At 36.8% G+C, this 19,841-nt stretch overlaps 1 protein-coding gene and 1 pseudogene across 6 annotated transcripts in view; one reads left to right on the forward strand and one right to left on the reverse strand.

Annotated features, from left to right (window-relative positions):
* Nucleotides 1-17,056, forward strand: part of YES1 (YES proto-oncogene 1, Src family tyrosine kinase) — a 114,991-nt gene extending 97,935 nt beyond the window's left edge. For 5 of the 6 annotated variants that reach the window (XM_036822976.1, XM_036822977.1, XM_036822974.1 and 2 more), the window contains 6 exons: nt 1,528-1,683; nt 1,852-2,031; nt 8,249-8,325; nt 9,513-9,666; nt 12,654-12,785; nt 13,644-16,073. In XM_036822976.1, coding sequence (XP_036678871.1) covers nt 1,528-1,683; nt 1,852-2,031; nt 8,249-8,325; nt 9,513-9,666; nt 12,654-12,785; nt 13,644-13,852 — 908 coding nt within the window. In that variant the 3' untranslated portion in view covers nt 13,853-16,073. Of the gene's footprint in view, nt 1-1,527; nt 1,684-1,851; nt 2,032-8,248; nt 8,326-9,512; nt 9,667-12,653; nt 12,786-13,643 lie in introns of all 6 variants that reach the window. The other variant, XM_036822973.1, reaches the window with a different exon arrangement.
* Nucleotides 2,050-4,283, reverse strand: LOC118879862 (annotated as a pseudogene).
* Nucleotides 17,057-19,841: the final 2,785 nt, after the last annotated feature.

Genomic DNA, 19,841 nt, shown 5'->3' on the forward strand with positions numbered 1-19,841 from the left:
TGCCCCACAGCATGTGGGATCTTCCCGGACCAGGGATCAAACACGAGTCGCCTGCATTGACAGGCGGATTCTTAACCACTGCACCACCAGGGAAGTCCCTGAGTTGGGTTCTTGGATGATGTGCTAAATCAGACTATCATCATTTGTGTCCTTATATCTTACTGGCACAGTGTTTGTTTACATCGGAGTTCCATTTCATAACAGCTAAATACCAAATAGATGAGACAATAAATAAAAAAGCAAAAATTTTATTTCGGGACACTTTCTAAGTAGGTAAAACTAAACACTTAAGAAAGAAGCTGTAGCATATGTCCTTTTGGGTTACGTTCCTCAGCATGGGCTGAACCACATAAAGACTTCCTAAAGTGTAAATCCAATGAAATTTGATCTGAAGATGCATTTTTCTTTTCATGGAAAATTAAGTTATAGCAACTGTAGACATTCATCAGTCTTTCAAGGACCTTTGAAAGGTATTCAATATTAGAGTCTTCTCTCTCAAAATTTTTAATCTCCAGTTTAATACATGAATGAATCTGAAAGTCTTTAAATGTTTAATACTAGGGGAGGGGAAGCTTCCATGACGATTTCTTCTTCAGTGACAACTAACTGCAGATTAAGTCTGTCAAGTCAATCACCAGTCTTGACACTGATAAAACATGTTACCAAGCAGTGTCATCAGTTGTAATTGGATGTGATGTGGATGTTGAGAATGGAAGGGAACACGTCATATTTACCATAAGAAAGATTGTCTAAGCAGGATTCACAAGTCAAGCCATTATAAATTTGGGATTTACTGTTTTTGTGTCTCCTTTATTTGAAGATCAGTCCTCTAAGTAAAGAAGTTTTTCCTTGATTTTCGGTGTGCTTCTTATGCTTGTGGTTTTTACTTTATTTTATTTATTTATTTAAAAAATTATTTATTTATTTTTGGCTGTGTTGGGTCTTTGTTGCTGCTCGTGGGCTTTCTCTAGTTGCGGAGAGCGGGGGCTGCTCTTCATTGCAGTGCACGGGCTTCTCATTGCAGGGGCTTCTCTTGTTGCGGACCATGGGCTCTAGGCATGCAGGGTTCAGTAGTTGTGGCATGCGGTCTCAGTAGTTGTGGTACGCGGGCTCTAGAGCACAGGGTCAGTAGTTGTGGCGCACAGGCTTAGTTGCTTTGCGGCATGTGGGATCTTCCCGGACCAGGGATCGAACCTGTGTCCCCTGCATTGGCAGGCGGATTCTTAACCACTGCGCCACCAGGGAAGTCCCTCGCTTGTGGTTTTTAGAAATAACAATTAATGGTAACATTCTCTTTGGGAAGAATAAATAATAACTTTTAAAATGTACTTAATAAAATGTTTCACTTCTTGTATGTTTTGTTTCTTTTATGCAACTCCCTTTTTGTGTTTATGCTTTTGTAATAAAACTGATAGAACATTGTTTTTATTTCCTATAACTTAAACTTTTAAAAACACTGGTACAACTATATGTACCTTAATTTTTGTAAGTTATTCATTTTACAGTGTAGTTTATTCATTTATCTAGAACATGCTGATGGTTTATGCCATAAGTTAACAACTGTGTGTCCAACTGTGAAACCCCAGACTCAAGGTCTAGCAAAAGATGCTTGGGAAATCCCTCGAGAATCTTTGCGACTGGAGGTTAAACTAGGACAAGGATGTTTTGGTGAAGTATGGATGGGTAAGGAGCCTGAACTTTTGTTTTTTGTCATTGTTTAACCATAGATTAAAATGCCCCAGTTTATGATAAGATATGTTGAAATATTTAAGGTTACTGCTGCTGATTGAAGTTTGTTGTAAATCTCTTAAAATATAGGTTAAAATAGTGAAATGTGGGTTGTTTCTCTAGGAACATGGAATGGAACCACAAAAGTAGCAATCAAAACACTAAAACCCGGTACAATGATGCCAGAAGCTTTTCTTCAAGAGGCTCAGATAATGAAAAAGTTAAGACATGATAAACTTGTTCCACTATATGCTGTTGTTTCTGAAGAGCCAATTTACATTGTCACTGAATTTATGTCAAAAGGTATGTGTATGTTAGTATCTCATGGGGTATTCATGTTATTAATAAATTTTAAGTCTTCATCTCTATTTTTATGCATACAGATTTTTACTGTATTTTCTAACTTAAGATTTTTTATGTAGACATGTGGAAAGAGAAAACCTGACATTTTGTTTAATGAAATTAGCTCCAGTTATTCCAAAGGATAGTACAGAGTTTAAAAAGGAAATAAGGCACTGAATTTATTTTGAAAGTAAATAGTCCTTCATTGCATTTGACTAAAGTCAGTGGAATAGCTGGGAAGGTGAAAAAGAAAAAAAGTATTCACACTAGTTGATTTAAAATAATGCAATCAGAAAGCTATTTATATCTTTAGTACTAAAGCAAAGAAATCAGGTAAAGTTACGAAAATTAACTTTATCTAGTTTTAATATAATCTCACTCAGGAGTCCTAGAAACTGCTTTTTTCCACTACTGTCAACTGAAATTTCTCCGTTTCCCCAAACCCCAGACCCCAAGGTGTGGGATCTTCAGTAACAGGGTTGGTTAGGGCCAGGGAAAGGAGAAGGGAAGGCTGTCGCTCTTCTTTTTCCCTTTGCTGATGATGCATTAGAAGAGGAACTAGTAAGTCACCAAATATGCTTGCTGACAGGCCTGCTTTTTATCCTCTTGAATTTTATCTCCTTTTTTTAGTCTTAATGAGTCACTAATCTGCAGTTAAAGCCACTGATGGAGTCATCCCTCACCATTTGTCCATCTTGGTCAGTGATGTAGTTCCATCTAGTGGTGACAGGACCAACTACAAGCTACACATTGACCATAAGAAAATATTCCCCCCCCAAAAGAAACAGAAAAACCAAAAGTTAAGAATTGACATAGCCTACTAATTGAGAGCCAAAACATTACGTAAAGCTCCCAAAGCACATGGCACTTTTGGCAAAGAATCTCTACTTCAAACAATTGCCAAATATTCCATGTCAGAGTATATTAGATGAACTAGAAGGGAGAAAAAGGACAAGGAGAAAGTTTAAATCAGGATATTGATAGCATAAGAATATAGTGGAGATAAAAGCTAATGGTCTGTTTAGCTTTGTATATTGATTTCAAGAAGTATTTAATTGGGGAATATGGTAGAAGTCTATGTTGTCAGATTGCTGGGTTAGGATTATTTCTAGATGGGAGGTTTAGAATACAAGATCACAAATGCCCCTTCTAGTTTATTTTTTAATTTTTTTAAAAGTATAATTTCCATTTTATTGTCTTTCCAGGGGACAGTATTTCTTTAGTCTTTAAGGACTTGGCGTCTTACATGGGCTTTGGTGGAGGTCATGGGGCAGCACCCGCAGGTCTAAATCGGGGTGGAGGTGTTCGTTCCTTCTGGGCTTCCCGGGAACGATTCCTGACTACCTTGCTGTGAATGGCACAACTCACGCAGTAATGCAGTTTCACATACAGCTTGGGAAGCACACAGGCGTCGAAAACACTTGCTTCGGAAATGTCCCTGACGGCTGCGGCCTCTACGATGTTCCGAATGACGAGGTTCTTAAGTGGCCTTATCCTTGGGCACGCATCGGGCACAGTTGGTGCAGCGAATAGGCTGCACTTGGCCGCAGCCCTTTTTGGGACGACCATTATTCCTTCCTTTCTTGGTCATCTTATAAGCGAGGAGGCGAGGGAGAGGCCCTTCTAGTTTTAAACTCTGTAATTCCCCATCTTGCTATTCAGGCACTTAGAACTTGGCCCTCCATAATCTATCCAAACTCATTGCCTCGTGTGTTCTCTTTATAATCAGAATACTCTAGAAATTGTTAACAATTAAAATGTATTGAATGCTTCTAATATATAAACAGTGTGCCAGTATTACAAGGTATCAAAGAAATAAAGCCATCTAACTTACATTGAATTAGGAGAGAAAAGACCTAACCCGATGAGTTAATTTTCAGTATAAAAGTAAATAACAGCTCGCTATAAACAAACAAGTTCAAAGCATAATGGGTTTCTAGGTGTTTTGACACATTCAGTAAGTAACGTAGAAATTGAAGAGATAACATAGGTTGGAATAAAATGAGAAATATCAGAAAAGACAAGCCTTGAACTACCCTTTAATATGAAGGACACGAATAAGTAAAGTGAAGGGTACCAGTGTTTTTCTGCAGAGCTATGAGGAAATGGGGAACAAAACCATGGGTAGTGGAAAGTATAGAAGGTAACTGGTTGGAAATAAGGCCAGAGAGGTATATGAGACAAACTTAAGGACTGCTCTGAATTGGTTTCATAATTACTTATCAAGTACATGCTCTCTCTGCCACGAATGAGCTTCAGAGGGTCAGTGAACTTCCTCTGAAGTTCTCTGTCAATCTTTGCACAGTTATGTGTGTTTTTCTAGAGAGAGAGTCCATAGACTCTCTCATTCATCAGATTCTCAAAATAACCCATGACCAAAAAAAGGTTAAGGACCCACTGATATGATCCAAAATGCTCTGATAAATGGATATAAGAAACTTTTAAGGGAGGGGGGATTTGCTGTAATTAGTTAAAGATCAGAAAAAAAGAATTGTCAAAATAACACACATTCCAGTCCTGGATTTCTGTGCTCTGCAGCCTTTGCACTGTTTTAGCAATTATCATTACACTGAATGATATTTTACATAGTGGATTGATCATGGCTCCTTATCTAGATTCTAAATCCCGAAACAAAGAACTGTAGCTTTTACTTCTTTCTGTATATTCAGCATTGTCATGCAGAGTATTTATATAACATCAGTCTGTCTTGCAGGCTAAGAAAAGGAAGTGTTCCTTCCTCTGTTTAAGGACAGTTAAATCCTTCCTTTCATTTAAAAAGAAAACCCTCTCTTGGTCCCAACATCTGCTTTTCACCGACTTCTCTTTACCTTTTGCTTCCCTTCAGAGCCAAGATTCTTTTTTTATTTTTTAATTTATTTATTTTATTTATTTATTTTGGGCTGCATTGGGTCTTCGTTGCTGTGCATGGGCTTTAGTTGCGGCAAGTGAGGGCTACTCTTTGTTGCGGTGCGTGGGCTTCTCATTGCGGTGGCTTCTCTTGTTGGGGAGCGCAGGCTCTAGGCGCGTGGGCTTCAGTAGTTGTGGCTCGTGGGCTCTAGAGTGCAGGCTCAGTAGTTGTGGTGCATGGGCTTAGTTGCTCTGCGGCATGTGGGATCTTCCGGGACCAGGGCTTGAACCCCTGTCCCCCTGCGTTGGCAGGTGGATTCTTAACCACTGCACCACCAGGGAAGCCCCAAGATTCTTTAAAGAACAGACAATATTACATCTTTACTTCCTAACTAGCCATTTTACTCTTTTTAAATTACAGAATGTTTCAAACATACAAAGAACACTGTAACACCCATGTCCCTACCATCCAAATTTAACTAATGTTTACATTTTGCCATATTTGCTTCAGATCTTTCTACTAAGGAAACAACACATTAAAGATCTAACTGAATCCTTGTTTTTACCCCTCATTGAGCCCATTCCCTTCAGAGGTAACCTCAGTTTTGAAGTTGTTGCTTTTCCCATCTCTGTTTTTCATGTTGATATACTTTTACTAATACATAGTTACCTATTAACAGTATTTGTATGTTTTTAAATTACATAAATTTAACCAGCTTTATTTTTGTTCAACATTACGTGCTTGAGATTTATTCATGTGGTTAAGGGAAGATCTCATTTGTGTACTTTTAACTATTGAATGAAATTCTGTATGAGTATTCCATTGTTTATTCATTCCTTTCCCAATGAACATTTAGGTTGCTTTTAGTTTGCACCATCACAGACAGCGCTGCAGTGAATATTCTTGTACTTGCCGTTTTTGGAAAGGGCAAGAGACTCTGGAACATCGGGGGCGGCAGCAGTAGCATCGCCTGGACACTTGTTAGAAACACAGACTCTGGCAGTGAGGCCCCGCAGTCTTCACTTTCCCACCCCCTTATGTAATAATAGTCCATTGCGTGCTGTTAATTCCATTTATTAAGTGTCTCTGGAAATGTTCCTCTTCTCATTCTTTCCTAGACTATTGCAGGAACTTTTAAACTTACTCCTTTTATGCAGTTTTAGTCCAATTTCATTCATCAAATCGGAGTAATTGCTTTTCAACATAAATCTGATCATATTGCTTCTCAGTATAAAACTTCATATAAAAAAGAAAAAAGTCCATTTATGCATTGCCTTCTGTGTTCTGACTCCTGCAGCCTCTTTCTCATCAGTTCCCATCTTTGTGCCCGTGTTCTTGCATAGGAAGGACCGTTTTCAGTTCCTTGAACTTACTGTGCCGTTTCATGAATTACTGCCTTTGTACTTGTTATTCTCTCTTCCTGGAATTCCCTCTCTGCTCTCATTCTTTTTCAAGATGCATCTCCTCTGTGAAGCCTTTCCTGATTTCTCCATAGAATTAACCAGATCCATCGTGTCTCCACTGTAGTTTTTACAGTAACTTTTATAACACCTACTGGACAATATTTATTTGTGTACATATAGTTTCTAGATCTATATACTATACTTTCGTATAGTATTTTAAGATCTTATTTATCTTTGTATCTTCTATGCCTTTTACAGTGCCTCACGTGTAGTAGACCCTCAATAAATATTTGAAAGGGCAGATAAATGGACAAACACAGTAACATGTCCTCCCTGCCATAGATGGACCAGAGGAAAAGAGATATTCCCTGACTTTGAATCTCTATAAATGAAGAGACTAAGTCATGACTATGCCTTGCTTCACAGTCCTGTCAACATGGAAAGGGTTTTCTTTGCCTTGCCTTGTTTTTTGTTTTATTTTACTTTTATTTTGAAGTACTTTTAAACTTATAGAAAAGTTGCAAAAATAATACAAAGAATTCCCATGTATGTTTCAGCCAGATTCGCCAATTGCTATATATATGTATGAATAAATGTGAGGGTTTTTTCCCAAAACATTTGAGAGTACATTGCAGACATTATGCTCGCTTTACCGCTATATACTTCAGTTTGTCTATTAAAGACAAGAACATTGTCTTACATAACCACAGTACAATGATCAAATTCAAGAAATGTAACATGGATACAATTTTGTTGCCTAAAATGCAGTTCATATTCAGATTTCACCGATCGTCCCAGTGATGATTATAGCAATTTCCCCCCGATCTGGTATCCAGCCCGTGGTCATGCGTTGCTTTTAGTCATCCATCTCTTTAGTCTCCTTTAATCTGGAGCAGTCCTTAGCTTTTCTTGTCTTTCATAACATTGTTAATTTTTTTTAAGAGAACAGAGTTGTTTTATAAAATGTGCCTTAATTTGGGTTTGTCTGATATTTTCTCTTGATTAAATTCAGGTACATGGTAAGTTTTTAACCTGTAATAGAATAGCAATTAGACGTTTTCTTTCCAGCCTTTATCTCTGCTGTAATGCATAGTACTTTGCTGTTGCATGGTATCTTCTGCTAAAATTGAGAGAAGTTGGTTGTACTAACACTTCACATCAACTCTTTTATTTAGCCATCTAGCTTTAGTTTCAAGTACCCCAAGATGTCCTCAAGTTGTCTGAGCTCTTGTTACAGATTGACTTAAAAATATAAGTATCTAGTACTACTTTTTTTTTTTTTTAATTTATTTATTTATTTATTTTTGGCTGGGTTGGGTCTTTGTTGCTGAGCACGGGATTTCTCTAGTTGCGGCGAGCGGGGGCTACTCTTTGTTGTGGTGCGCGGGCTTCTCATTGCGGTGGTTTCTCTTGTCGCGGAGCACGGGCTCTAGGCGTGTGTGGGCTTCAGTAGTTGTGGCTCGCGGGCTGTAGAGCGCAGGCTCAGTAGTTGTGGCACACGGGCTTAGTTGCTCCGCGGCATGTGGGTTCTTCCCAGACTAGGGCTCGAACCAGTGTCCCCTGCATTGGCAGGGGGATTCTTAACCACTGCGCCACCAGGGAAGTCCCTCTAATACTACTTTTTGACTAAAAATTGGACTGATTTTGATCAAAGCAAACAAGGAAAGAATGTCTATAATCTGGTGAGATGATTGCATTTTCCCTTTTTTTTTCATGTTATCAGAAGTTTTAAAAAATTCAGTTTAGGGCCCTCTTCTAGAATCTTAAAGATAATTATTCAGAAATTCCAAAGCTGCAAAAAATATTGAAGAATAAAAAGCTGAAGTTTTGTATTGTCATATGATTTGTTTGGAGGTAGGGGAATGTTTTTTGCAATTCTGATTTAAGATTTGCTTATTTTTCATGAATGTCTTGCTGTCTGTTACAGGGAGCTTATTAGATTTCCTGAAGGAGGGAGATGGAAAGTACTTGAAACTCCCACAACTGGTTGACATGGCTGCTCAGGTACTTGTGTGTTTATACATGTGTCCATTTGAATTGCAAGTGTACATTAAAAATGTAAACTAATCTTAGTAGATACTATTGTTCAAATAGTGAAATCATGGGATTTTAGAGCTGGGAGGAACATTACAGATAATCCAGTCTGATCTCTGTATGTTACAGATACTGTAGTATCTTGAGGACCCAGGTATCTAAAAGTCATATAACTTATTAGTATTAGAATCAGGTAACTCCCAGTACAGTGCTGTCCTGTATCATATGGCCTTTCAGAAACATATGCATCCACAAATATAAAATCTATATGTATTTATATTTCAGTAGATAAATTTTAAGACAATGAATGATCGCTATTCCAAAGAAAGTATTAGAAATCTAAAGTGTATGCTGCAAAAGGCCCTGAACAAAGCTGGGAGTGGGGTGCTGTAGATAGGCAGATATTAAGCAACATAGAATCATACTGATCCTACCAGGATAGAAGGTTGGAAAGTAATATACCTAAAATAATTAATAATATTGGCCTTTAAATAAATAAATAAAGATAAAGTATATGCTGAATTTCTTATTTAATATAGTCCAAAACAAGAATTAAGATGGCAATATACAGTTAAACATGGGATAGTTTTACTATTCTGGATTTTTGTTTTTAAATATAAATGAAAACTATTAAAAGTTATATATTCAGATGTGTGGTAGGTATTCAAGGGGCCTTTTTATTGGCTTTGGTTGACACATTGGGTCTAAGACTCCTCTCTCAGTGAGTGTCCAGATGTCCATGGGATCTAGCAATTTAGAGAAACTTTATACCAAGAAACCGTACCTGTGAGACTTTGGCATATGTCAAGCCTCGTCCACACACCTGAGCTCAAGGCTCTGAGCCCCTCTATACTAGGGGCCCGCAAACTGTTTCTGGAAAGGGCCAGGTAAATGGTTCAGGCTTTGTGGGCCTTTCTCCTACTCCCCTATCCCCTCTCCTTCTCTCCTTCCTTCTCTCTCCCTCTCTCCCTCCTTATCCTCCTCTCCCTCCCCCTCCATTAAAAGGTTTTCTGTTCTTCTTATTATCTGCTAGACTGTGCCCTGTTACTGTCATCTCTTTTGAAGATACATGATTCTTCAGCGATCTGACTTAACATTAACCAGAATTGTCCTCTCCCTCCTTCCCTTTGTATCATATATGTTTTTTTCTTCCCAAGATTGCTGATGGTATGGCATATATTGAAAGAATGAACTATATTCATCGAGATCTTCGGGCTGCTAACATTCTTGTAGGAGAAAACCTTGTGTGCAAAATAGCAGATTTTGGCTTAGCAAGGTTAATTGAAGACAATGAGTATACAGCTAGACAAGGTAAAATGACTTTTTAATAAACTCTTGTAACCTCATTTTCGATGGGTATTTCTTACCATTCTTTTGAATATACAGGGTTTTACAGAATAAGAAGAACAGCTCTCGGTCTGCTCAGAAGAGTCATAGAAACATTAGCAACTGTACTCCAATAAAAAAGAAAGGAAAAGAAAAAAAAAGAGTCATAAAAACATTGATTTTTATTCATAAAATTATACACGGTGCATAGTACTGTGGCTTTCTGATAGTTATTTCCCCCAAGGAAGAATCTGACTGTGGGTGTTCTTTGCATTATAAATATAGCAAGCAGTATTCTCCTCTTCACACTTCCTTTGGCATGCCAACAAATAAGAAACATTTTAAAATAACTTTTGTAACAAACTTCAGAACCATCCAATTTTTACTACACTAAGGACTAGGAGCTAATATCTTAAGAAATAGCATACAATTTTATAAAGGCTTTGGAAACCATTTCCATGCCAGATTTACAATAATTCTTTATTATATATAAAATTGTAGTAAATAAAAACACTTATAAGATTGACACTGTAAACAGTGAGGGAGGGGAGCTTACAGAAATTAACACAGGTCAATTCTTTTATTTGGTGTCTATCTCTCTGAGCTCTCATTCAGTACACATTTAAAGGACAAAATATATGCATACAGGAAGAGTGTGGGTTTTTGAGTTCCAGTTCCATCTCCTGTTAGCCCAGAGATTTCACCCAAGTTACCTAACCTTTTTGACTGGGCCTCAGTCTCCTCACTTATAAATATTAGATGGTAATACTTACTTTTCAAGATTGTTGTGAAACTTAATGAATTAATAGATGTAGAATGCCTGACATTACCTAACATAGTGGACGCTCAGTCCACTATGCAAAGAAAGAGTGTAACTTTGACAGGCAGAGAGTAAGTAAGGTCGAGTGCAAATCAGCACATAGGTTGTTCATCCTGATGAAACCTTCAGGCCTCCACACCTATAAAAAAGATGCCTTGGCATTCAGCATCTCCTACTGTCTAGTTCCAGCTTGTCTTTAACAAACATTTGAGTCCTTCCACGTGCTGGACGTGAGGGCACAGCTGTAAGAGGCATGATTTCTGCTGTCAAGGAGCTCACTGACTAATGTCTGTCTGCAACTGAATTATAAACAAACTATTTCAATACAAACTAGTAAGACCAACGTAAAGGTTAGCGAAGATTTATTTAGTAGATATACCCAAAAAAACTTTTTTCGGCTATCCACTATTACCATCATTTCATAAAAGAAAGAGCATTTTAACACTACACAAGCGGGAAGAATGTAATCTCAGAATAAAGGATATACCTATAAATTAATGATTTTAGCTTTATGAATTGATATGTGATCTTTCTTCTCTTTTTTTCATTGGACTGTATCTTTTTGTCACTGACCATGTTGGTACACAAACCACTGGGAACTGTTCCCTAAATCACAGTTCTCAACCAGGGGTGGTGGTACTGCTCCCCAAGGAACATTTGGCAACGTCTTCAGACATTTTTATTTTTATTTTATTTTATTTTTTTTGGCCGCACCATGCACCATGAGGGATCTTAGTTCTCTGATCAGGGATCGAACCTGTGCCCCCTGCAGTGGAAGTGCGGAGTCTTACCCACTAGACCGCCAGAGAAGTCCCTTTAGACATTTTTAGTTGTTACAACTGGGAGGCTGCTACTGGCATCTGCTGGGGGGCGGCCCAGCATACCACTAAACACCCTGCAAAGTACAAGCTAGCCCCGACCAAGCAGAGAATTATCCAGCCCCAAATGCCAGTAGTCCCCAGGTTGAGAAACCCTGTCTTCAACACAGTGCTTTCTTTTCAATCTCCATACGTTTGTGCTGTTCCCTCCAGCTGAAATATCTTCCTATTCTTTAATCTTTACCTGCAAAAATTCTAAGCATTCTTTAAGGCTAAACTTAGCCTCCACTTTTTAAATGAAACCTTTTGTGATTGTGCTAATGAAAATTGATCTTCTGTTTGAACATCTAAAGAAATGCTTTACAACATTATATACATATATAAGCAACTTCAAGTGTTTAAGACACCTATAATCTCATTTTCACTGTAAGTGTATAAACATCACAAAGGCTATGTTTTTGTGTCTCCTATAACAATTAGCATAATGTCTTGTGCATAAAAAGTAAGTATACACTAAGTATTTGACTAAATATTTTTTAGTCTTTTAGGCTTTTAAAAATGATAGTACAATAAAATTTTCCAGAGAGATATCATAAAATATTTAGAAAGGAGATTGTGGTCGAAAACCAGTAGACGTTAGAACCGATAGAATACGTTCTTGGCAACCAACAGTTAGAACTACTAGGAGCTAGACTGACTTAAAAGTTATAGATCCTATCACCCATGTATTTGGTTGCTTCTTACTAGAGTTTTTACCTCTCTTTTGTTTTTTTTTTTTTTAATTAATTAATTTATTTTTGGCTGCATTGGGTCTTCGTTGCTGCGCACGGGCTACTCTTCGTTGAGGTGCACGGGCTTCTCATTGCAGTGGCTTCTCTTGTTGCAGAGCACGGGCTCTAGGCGCATGGGCTTCAGTAGTTGTGGCTCGCGGGCTCTAGAGCGCAGGCTCAGTAGTTGTGGCACACGGGCTTAGTTGCTCCATGGCATGTGAGATCTTCCTGGACCAGGGCTTGAACCCGTGTCCCCTGCATTGGCAGGCGGATTCTTAACCACTGCGCCACCAGGGAAGCCCCCACCTCTATTTTCTTGAATGATTTTCTATCCCCACCAGCCATTCTGTCATTGAATATCTTATCAGGAAGAAATGCGATTTTTATTAATGCAAATTTTAAATAGTATTAAAGAAAATTTTCCCATGTATCTTGTACTTTTGAAGAATTTGACACATGACATGTACAGTAGGTATAGTGACAAAAAATTAACCTTGCTTATGCCATATTTACACAAATAGAAAAAAACAAGTTACTGAAGCAAGCTTGTCAATACTGTTTTAGGTGCAAAATTTCCAATCAAATGGACAGCTCCTGAGGCTGCACTATATGGTCGATTTACAATAAAGTCTGATGTATGGTCATTTGGAATTCTACAGACGGAACTGGTAACAAAGGGCAGAGTGCCATATCCAGGTAAGTTTGCATTTCATGTAACTGGAGTTTATTATGAGCAAAAGTGTAAGGGGTTGGGGGAGACCTTTATATTTCTCTCTCTATCTGTCTTTTTTTTTTTTTTTGTCATTGGATGGGGAGCAGTCTATGAGAGCCACAATCCTTGAGATAGGGTAAGGTGTGCGCAGTTTTCTCTCTTTAGGGCATCTTCTAAAAGGGCCTTTTCGCTCTACTGTTCTCTTAGGAGATGAACATAAATATATCCTAGTCCTCTCCTTCCCCAGGTAATTGAGGGTATGCTTACCCTGTGATAACACAGGGTGCACTGCTGTTGGGGTTGGTGGGGATTACAGAGGAATACAAGAAAGGAACTGTGTAATAACTTGAGGTAAGTCAAACAGGTGACAGTCGATAAGGAAACTGGTTCAAGGAACTGACTTGATATAAAATAACGTAATTAGTATTTTTGGCAAAACCAGGACTAGCACTCTTTCTTCTGAATTCCTGTTTGAAAGTTCTTTCAAACACTGTCTTGCCACTGTTCCTCATTAGCCCAAGTTTGGTCATTATTAACTGTTAGTATCAGAAAGTATCAGTACCTCAGAGTAGCACTCTCAATTCTCATTAATTTTGAAGGCATTAGTATTAAAAGCCAGATTTTAGGTGGAATGAAAAAAGATATGTTGAAACAGATTAGCATTTTCTAAGCTCTTGTTGATGTACTTTGACATTTAAAATTTATTTCTTTGTTGAAAGAATCGTTTCACTAAATAAACTCACTCGAATATACCTCCAATTAGTTAGTGGTTAGGGAATTTGTTCTTTTTGCTAGTGGTGTTTGGCGTCACTGTTTTTTGGTGTTTGAATCTTGCGTGATAGGTATGGTAAACCGCGAGGTGCTGGAACAGGTGGAACGAGGGTACAGGATGCCGTGCCCGCAGGGCTGTCCAGAGTCCCTACATGAATTGATGAATCTTTGTTGGAAGAAGGACCCTGATGAAAGACCAACGTTTGAATATATCCAGTCCTTCTTGGAAGACTACTTCACTGCTACAGAGCCGCAGTACCAGCCAGGAGAAAATTTATAATCCAAGAAGCCAATTTTATATGCACAAATCTGCCAAAATGTAAAGAACTTGTGTAGACTTCCTCACTTACGTACAGGAATCAAAAGAAGAAAATCTTCTTCACCTTGCATGTTTTTGATGGTAAACTGGAATTACAGATGTGGTTGCACAAAACCACTTTTTTTTTTTTCCAAGTGTTAAACTCTGAAGTACCAATGATGAATTTTTCAGCTTATTTCAGGGTCCAAAGAAAGTATAGTTAAGATATTGATGACTGTGTGAGTGATAGCATGACAATGAAGAGCAACAAGGCTACTGTTTATGAATCACTACCTTTCTTTTATTCCCCAAATGCATAATTAAGAGAAATTTATCAATCAGTATAGACAAAACTTGGGAGATTAAAAAGTTATACCATAATAAAATCTAGAATTACAGAACTTCATGGGACCAAACAATTCCATTCCAATTTTTAAAAATTTCTTGCATTTATTATTCTTAAAAGTTTTTTCTAAGTTGAACAGTTAATATGCAACCTTAATATATGCCTCTGTTTGCATGGAAGTGGGCCAGGTTTTTTTTTTTTTTGGGGCCAGGTTTTTAGAAGCAAAAAAGGAATATAAACAGCATCTAAAACTTGATTAAATGTTAGACAACAGCAGTGGAATTTGAAAGTATAATGCACTATGTTAATACTCAGTATACTCATGGAACTGGAAAGTAGAAGAAAATTTTCACTTTAATCATTTCTGAATAGCTCAGTTTAAAATAATGAAGGTAACTAGAATATGGGTTAATCTTTTATAAGGTTGCACTGATTTTTTTAAAGGCAATATATAATTGAAATCATACTATCCAATCAAAGGGGAAATCTTTTAATCTTTAGATAGCATGAAAAAAAATAAACCCAGCATTTAAACAGTCCTTTTTGAAAAACAGACTGGTACTGTGAGATTGCTAATATGTACTTATGATGATGGGTGCCACAAATATAAAATATCACTAGATCAGGGACTTGAATGCACTTTTGCTCTTATTGAATATAGACTAACAGAGAGGAAAATGTATTTAAAGAAATATGAGAAAAGAAAATGTGAAAGTTTTACAGATAGAGAGATGGAATGTAATGTTTAATGTTGACGTTACAGAGTGACAAAATGGCTTTGCTGGCACTCAAAGCTCCTCACTTATTTTCTGAGATTTTAAGAGTTATAAGGTATGACTATAAAGCTAATCTTTCTTAACATAAATACTAAATGAGTGCTATAGCCTCAAAATAGTTAAGGCTTCCCACTAATTCCAGTGATACAGCTTTTATGTAAAACATTTTTAGAACTCCAGTTTTCAAATCCGTGTTTGAATCTACATTCACTTTTTAAATATACTTAATGATTATCATTTTTTCCCTTCTAGAATTTAGTTGATTTGAGGAGGAAAACATATTCGGAAAAATAGCAGTGGTGAAAAGAAGGGGACAGATTTTGCCTATTTAAAGTACAGAAGTGAAACGTACAGAATAATACTGATTTTTATGACTAACTCAAAAAGAAAATTCCAAAATACGAATTTGAATAGCAGCATCACTGGTTTAAGTGCCTAGCAAAGGGACTGAATCTGACAAATGAAAGTCTGGTATTTACGTTTTAAAATACTCTCTTTTATAGTCACACTTTAAATAAAGCAACACATCAGGTCCCAGTATTTTAGGAACATTATTACTGACTACCATCACATACCTGATTTGATCATTAAATTTAAAATTCTGTGCTGAGGTATCTATGTTGAGATTCAAACCATTTTAAAATGTGGCAGATGAACTTCATGCAGGTTGGCAACAGTTCTGGTACTAAAAATTGTGGTGGCTTTCTTATGTTTACGTAACCTGCTTAGTATTGAATCCCTCTTCCAAGAGGATTTTCCCAAGAAGACTGCTGTCATCACTTACCTTTAACGTCTACAACCTGTGACATCAGAGTTTTAAAGGGCTTTGTGTGAACTATGATATTACAATTTTTCTAAGCATTTTAAAAAGGATAAAATTATATGTTTATGTACTAATTCTCTTCAGAAAAATAGGCCAGAAAAAGTTGATGGTATTCATTAGGTTTTAACTGAATGGAGCAGTTCTTTATAATATCGATTGTATAGTTAGGAAATAAAACACTAACTTAATGTGTATTCAGTTTAAATGGTTATGTATTTTTAAATTGCTGAGAAAAATAAAGAACTTTGTACATTTGAAGATTTTTTCCAACAGCTTTTCTTCTTCAACCTCTTAATGTGTTTTCCTTACCAAAAGAGGAAGTTGGCAAAAACAGCCTTCTAGCACACTTTTTTAAATGAATAATGGTAGCCTAAAACTTAATATTTTTATAAAGTGTTATTATATTGTTTTGTGGATAATTGAAATAAAAATTTTAATTGAATGCACCCATTTCTCTTTTTAGCCACTACTCATACTTTCTCATCAGTTTTTTAAGAATTGGTATTTAAAGCAAAGTATATTCTGTTTCTTCTTCCATTGGGGAAAAAAAGTGTTGAGTTATGACTCTTGAGCAGAGTTAAATCAATTCTTTATTAAATTCAGAACATTATTGAACTCATTCTGTGTGGTTAATTTTCCATGTCAGGTGAGTGACATTATTTTTATAGGTTTTTTTCTTTTTTTAAATTATATCAGCAACTACAGTTTTAATGTATTGTACAGAGAAACCTAAGTGATTTAAGTGAAGCTATTCACAGAAGAATCTGTGTGAAGGGTATAAGATAGAATAACTACTTTTGATCATAAGGGATTCAATTTTCTAAAAATGAAAAATATGTGAGCCTTATTTCTGTGTGTGTTTTACACTTCTATTATAGGTTTAATGAAAATAAGATACTAAATTATGAATATCAAAAGCATTTGTTATTTTCAATAAGGTAATAATATTAATTGCCATTTACTGTTATATTATCAAAATTATTAGCTTTGTTTTTCCCTAATGATTTCAGAAAAGTAACATTTAATCAACAAACACATCATTTAGTAAACATTTATTAAATATTTTTATACAGTACAGTAATAGTTTCTCAACTTAAGAATGTTTTCCTAGTTTGCTGTTTGCCTTTTAAGTTTGCATGTAATTTTTTTGACATTTAAGTTGTACATTTGTATGTTGTCAAATCTTTTTTATGCCTAAACAGTCCTTTGCATCCCAAGATTAAATATTCATCTCATCTGTTATATTTTATGCTTTTGTGTTTTACATCACTCTTTAATTCATTTGGAAGTTATTTGGGTATAAAATGTGACTTACGAGTCTAGCATGATTGTTTCCCATACAGTTAATTTTCCCAGCACCAATTATTGGTTAATCCATGCCCACTGCATTGGTTTTGTCCAGTTAACTGGCCATTCTGACGTCAGTATAATACTTTCAATGACTAATCACTTGATAATGCATTTTAATAATTAAGCAAGTTGCCTTTGCGATTCCTTTTTTTTTTTTTTCTTCATCTTGGTATTCTGGCAAATTCTTGATGAAGTTTAGACTTTATTTTTCGTACTCCAAAAAAGTTCAAGTGAGATTTTGGTTAGGATTACATTATGTTTATAAGTTAATTTGTAAGAAATAACACCTTTCCAATCAGTCTTCCCATCCCGTCTATTCAAATGTTTATTCATCCCTTGATTTATTCTTTTAATCAAGATTTAAATCTCCTAGTAAAGTTCTCTGAGACTTTTCTCCATGGAGTTGGAAGATGAGTCATCCTTTGTCTGATTATACTGCTCTAAAGATCTACCCCAATGCTCTTGGAGTCCAGGTCCCCACTTGGATACAAAACAGACAAGCATATGCAGAGATGAGGAGGAGAGTGTGTGCCCGAACAGCATTTATTTCCCTAAAATCAGTTCCTCCCCTGCCTTTCTTCCATTTTCTTTCTTTCTTTACTTTTTTTTTTTTTAAGACATCAAGTTGAGTTTCCTTCAACAGCAATCAGAGTCCCGATTAATTAACATTCAAATTGTCGATACAGAAAGGAATATTTCTGATTAAAATAAGCAATGTGTGCCCGGTATCTTCCATTTGTCCTTCCACAGCCATACTCTGCTGGAAGGCTGACCTGTACTCACCAGTGGGTTCCCTTGCTCTGGATTCCTCTTGGGCTGAGCCAACGAGGAGCTCTAGCAGAAGACCGGAGGAAACCTGAAAGAGAGGTCAAGGTATTTATTCCCCTGGTTCACTCCCCGTGAGGTTGGGCTGGCTATGTCCTCCAACTGAAGGGACCTCCTCTCCTTTGGGGGACCTCCCATCCCCTATCTTTTCTGCCTTAGGGGTGCTTCTGTTAATGTGGGTTGCTGCATTAATTCTTGTGGTTCCCTTATCCTGCCCCCCTCTTTGTAAATATACTTGATTATCTTAATTCGAGTGTGCCATTTGATTCCAGCTGGGACCCTGACTGATGCCCATCATGCCACCACTAGATGTATCAGTAGAAAACCGGAAACTCTTATGTTATATGTCAAAGTGAGAGTTAATACAAAACAGTAACATTTTTGGTACAGTAGCAATATACAATATTCTGTTAAATGTAAAGTTACCATAAGACTTTATTAAATGGAGAGAACATACCAAATGTTGAGCATATTCAAAACTCTTAATTTCTAAATTGGAACCTTTAAGAATTTTTCAATTAAATTTCTATTTTTCAAAAATTGGTAGCCATATATATTAAAACTCCATTGAACAGACTAGTTAGATGTAACACTCCAATTCAAGAATGAATGAATCATTCAATTCATGAGTAGAATGAAAGATGAATAGGAATGAGGGGGTGGGAGTGCTGACCTAAGAAAAAGAGGAAATGGAAGAAAAAGGAGGTACCCAGAAAATTAGTAAAACAATAAAAGCCAAGTTAAATGGTGTGAGAACCCCACAGTAGCAGGAAAGGCCCACAGACCTTCAAGAAACAAGATGTCTAAGATGCTTGATCAGCTCTCGTCTGTTACCACAAACTTTCCTTCAACTCTGCTACACACCCTGGGTGGGTGGCATTTAGGGAAGTAAAGGGATTAGGGGAATGTCCAGAGGGTTGACAACCTACAAAAACGGGGAGGGGTGGATTTCACATGCACGTAAGAGTTTAAATGTTGTGATGAAATAAAAGTCTGCCAAGCGCTTCAGAGACACTGGGAGGGACAGACACTAGGTTTCCCACATACACAGGGGAGCAGTTCAGTACAGCTTCACTGACATCTTAAAGGTCAGGTTAGCATGAGGAAGCTGGAGGACTTCGAGAATCTGAAGTAAAAAATTGCCTCCAGCCAAAGTGGTAATAGGGACAAGAGAAATAAAAAGAAACAACTTTGCAGTTGGCCAGGAGTGACAGTGATCCTAATAGAAAAACTGAATTATTTAAAGTGGTGTGTCCCTTAAATGTTATGAGAGTCCTTTTACTCACTTCCAATTACTATTTATAATTACTGTTTTCAAGGACAGCCTTGGTCTCCTGAAACATTGAGAGAATATACTGTGGAATTAGCAAACTACATGTATGCTTTTATGTCTCCCGATCCCAAACTCTTTGAAAGGATCAAAGATCTTGGGTTGTTGGTTTGTCTGTTTTTGTAATCCTTACCACTGCTAGAAAATTAGAAAGATGACATCAATCCAGAAATTTTGAGAAACTCCTGGAACCAGAAGAAACCCAGTGCAAAATAAATACAAGAGAAAATTCTTGGAGAGCTTTAAGTGCAATTTCAGAGAATTCAAACTCAAAATCAACAAATAAAAAGAGGAGGAGGGAGCCCTAGAGCAACATTTTTTTGTTTGTTTTATTGAGGTATAATTGCATAAAATAAAATTCACCATTTTAAGTGTACAATTAGATGAGTCTTGACAAATGTATACAGTCATGAAACCGCTACCAGAATCATGATCTAGAACTTTTTCATCTTTCCAAAAAGTTCCCTCATGCCCCTTTACAGTCAGTCCTCTCCATTCACTCCTGACCCGTGGCAACCACT

Source organism: Balaenoptera musculus, chromosome 14 (genome assembly GCF_009873245.2).
Source record: "Balaenoptera musculus isolate JJ_BM4_2016_0621 chromosome 14, mBalMus1.pri.v3, whole genome shotgun sequence".
Lineage (NCBI taxonomy): Eukaryota > Metazoa > Chordata > Mammalia > Artiodactyla > Balaenopteridae > Balaenoptera > Balaenoptera musculus.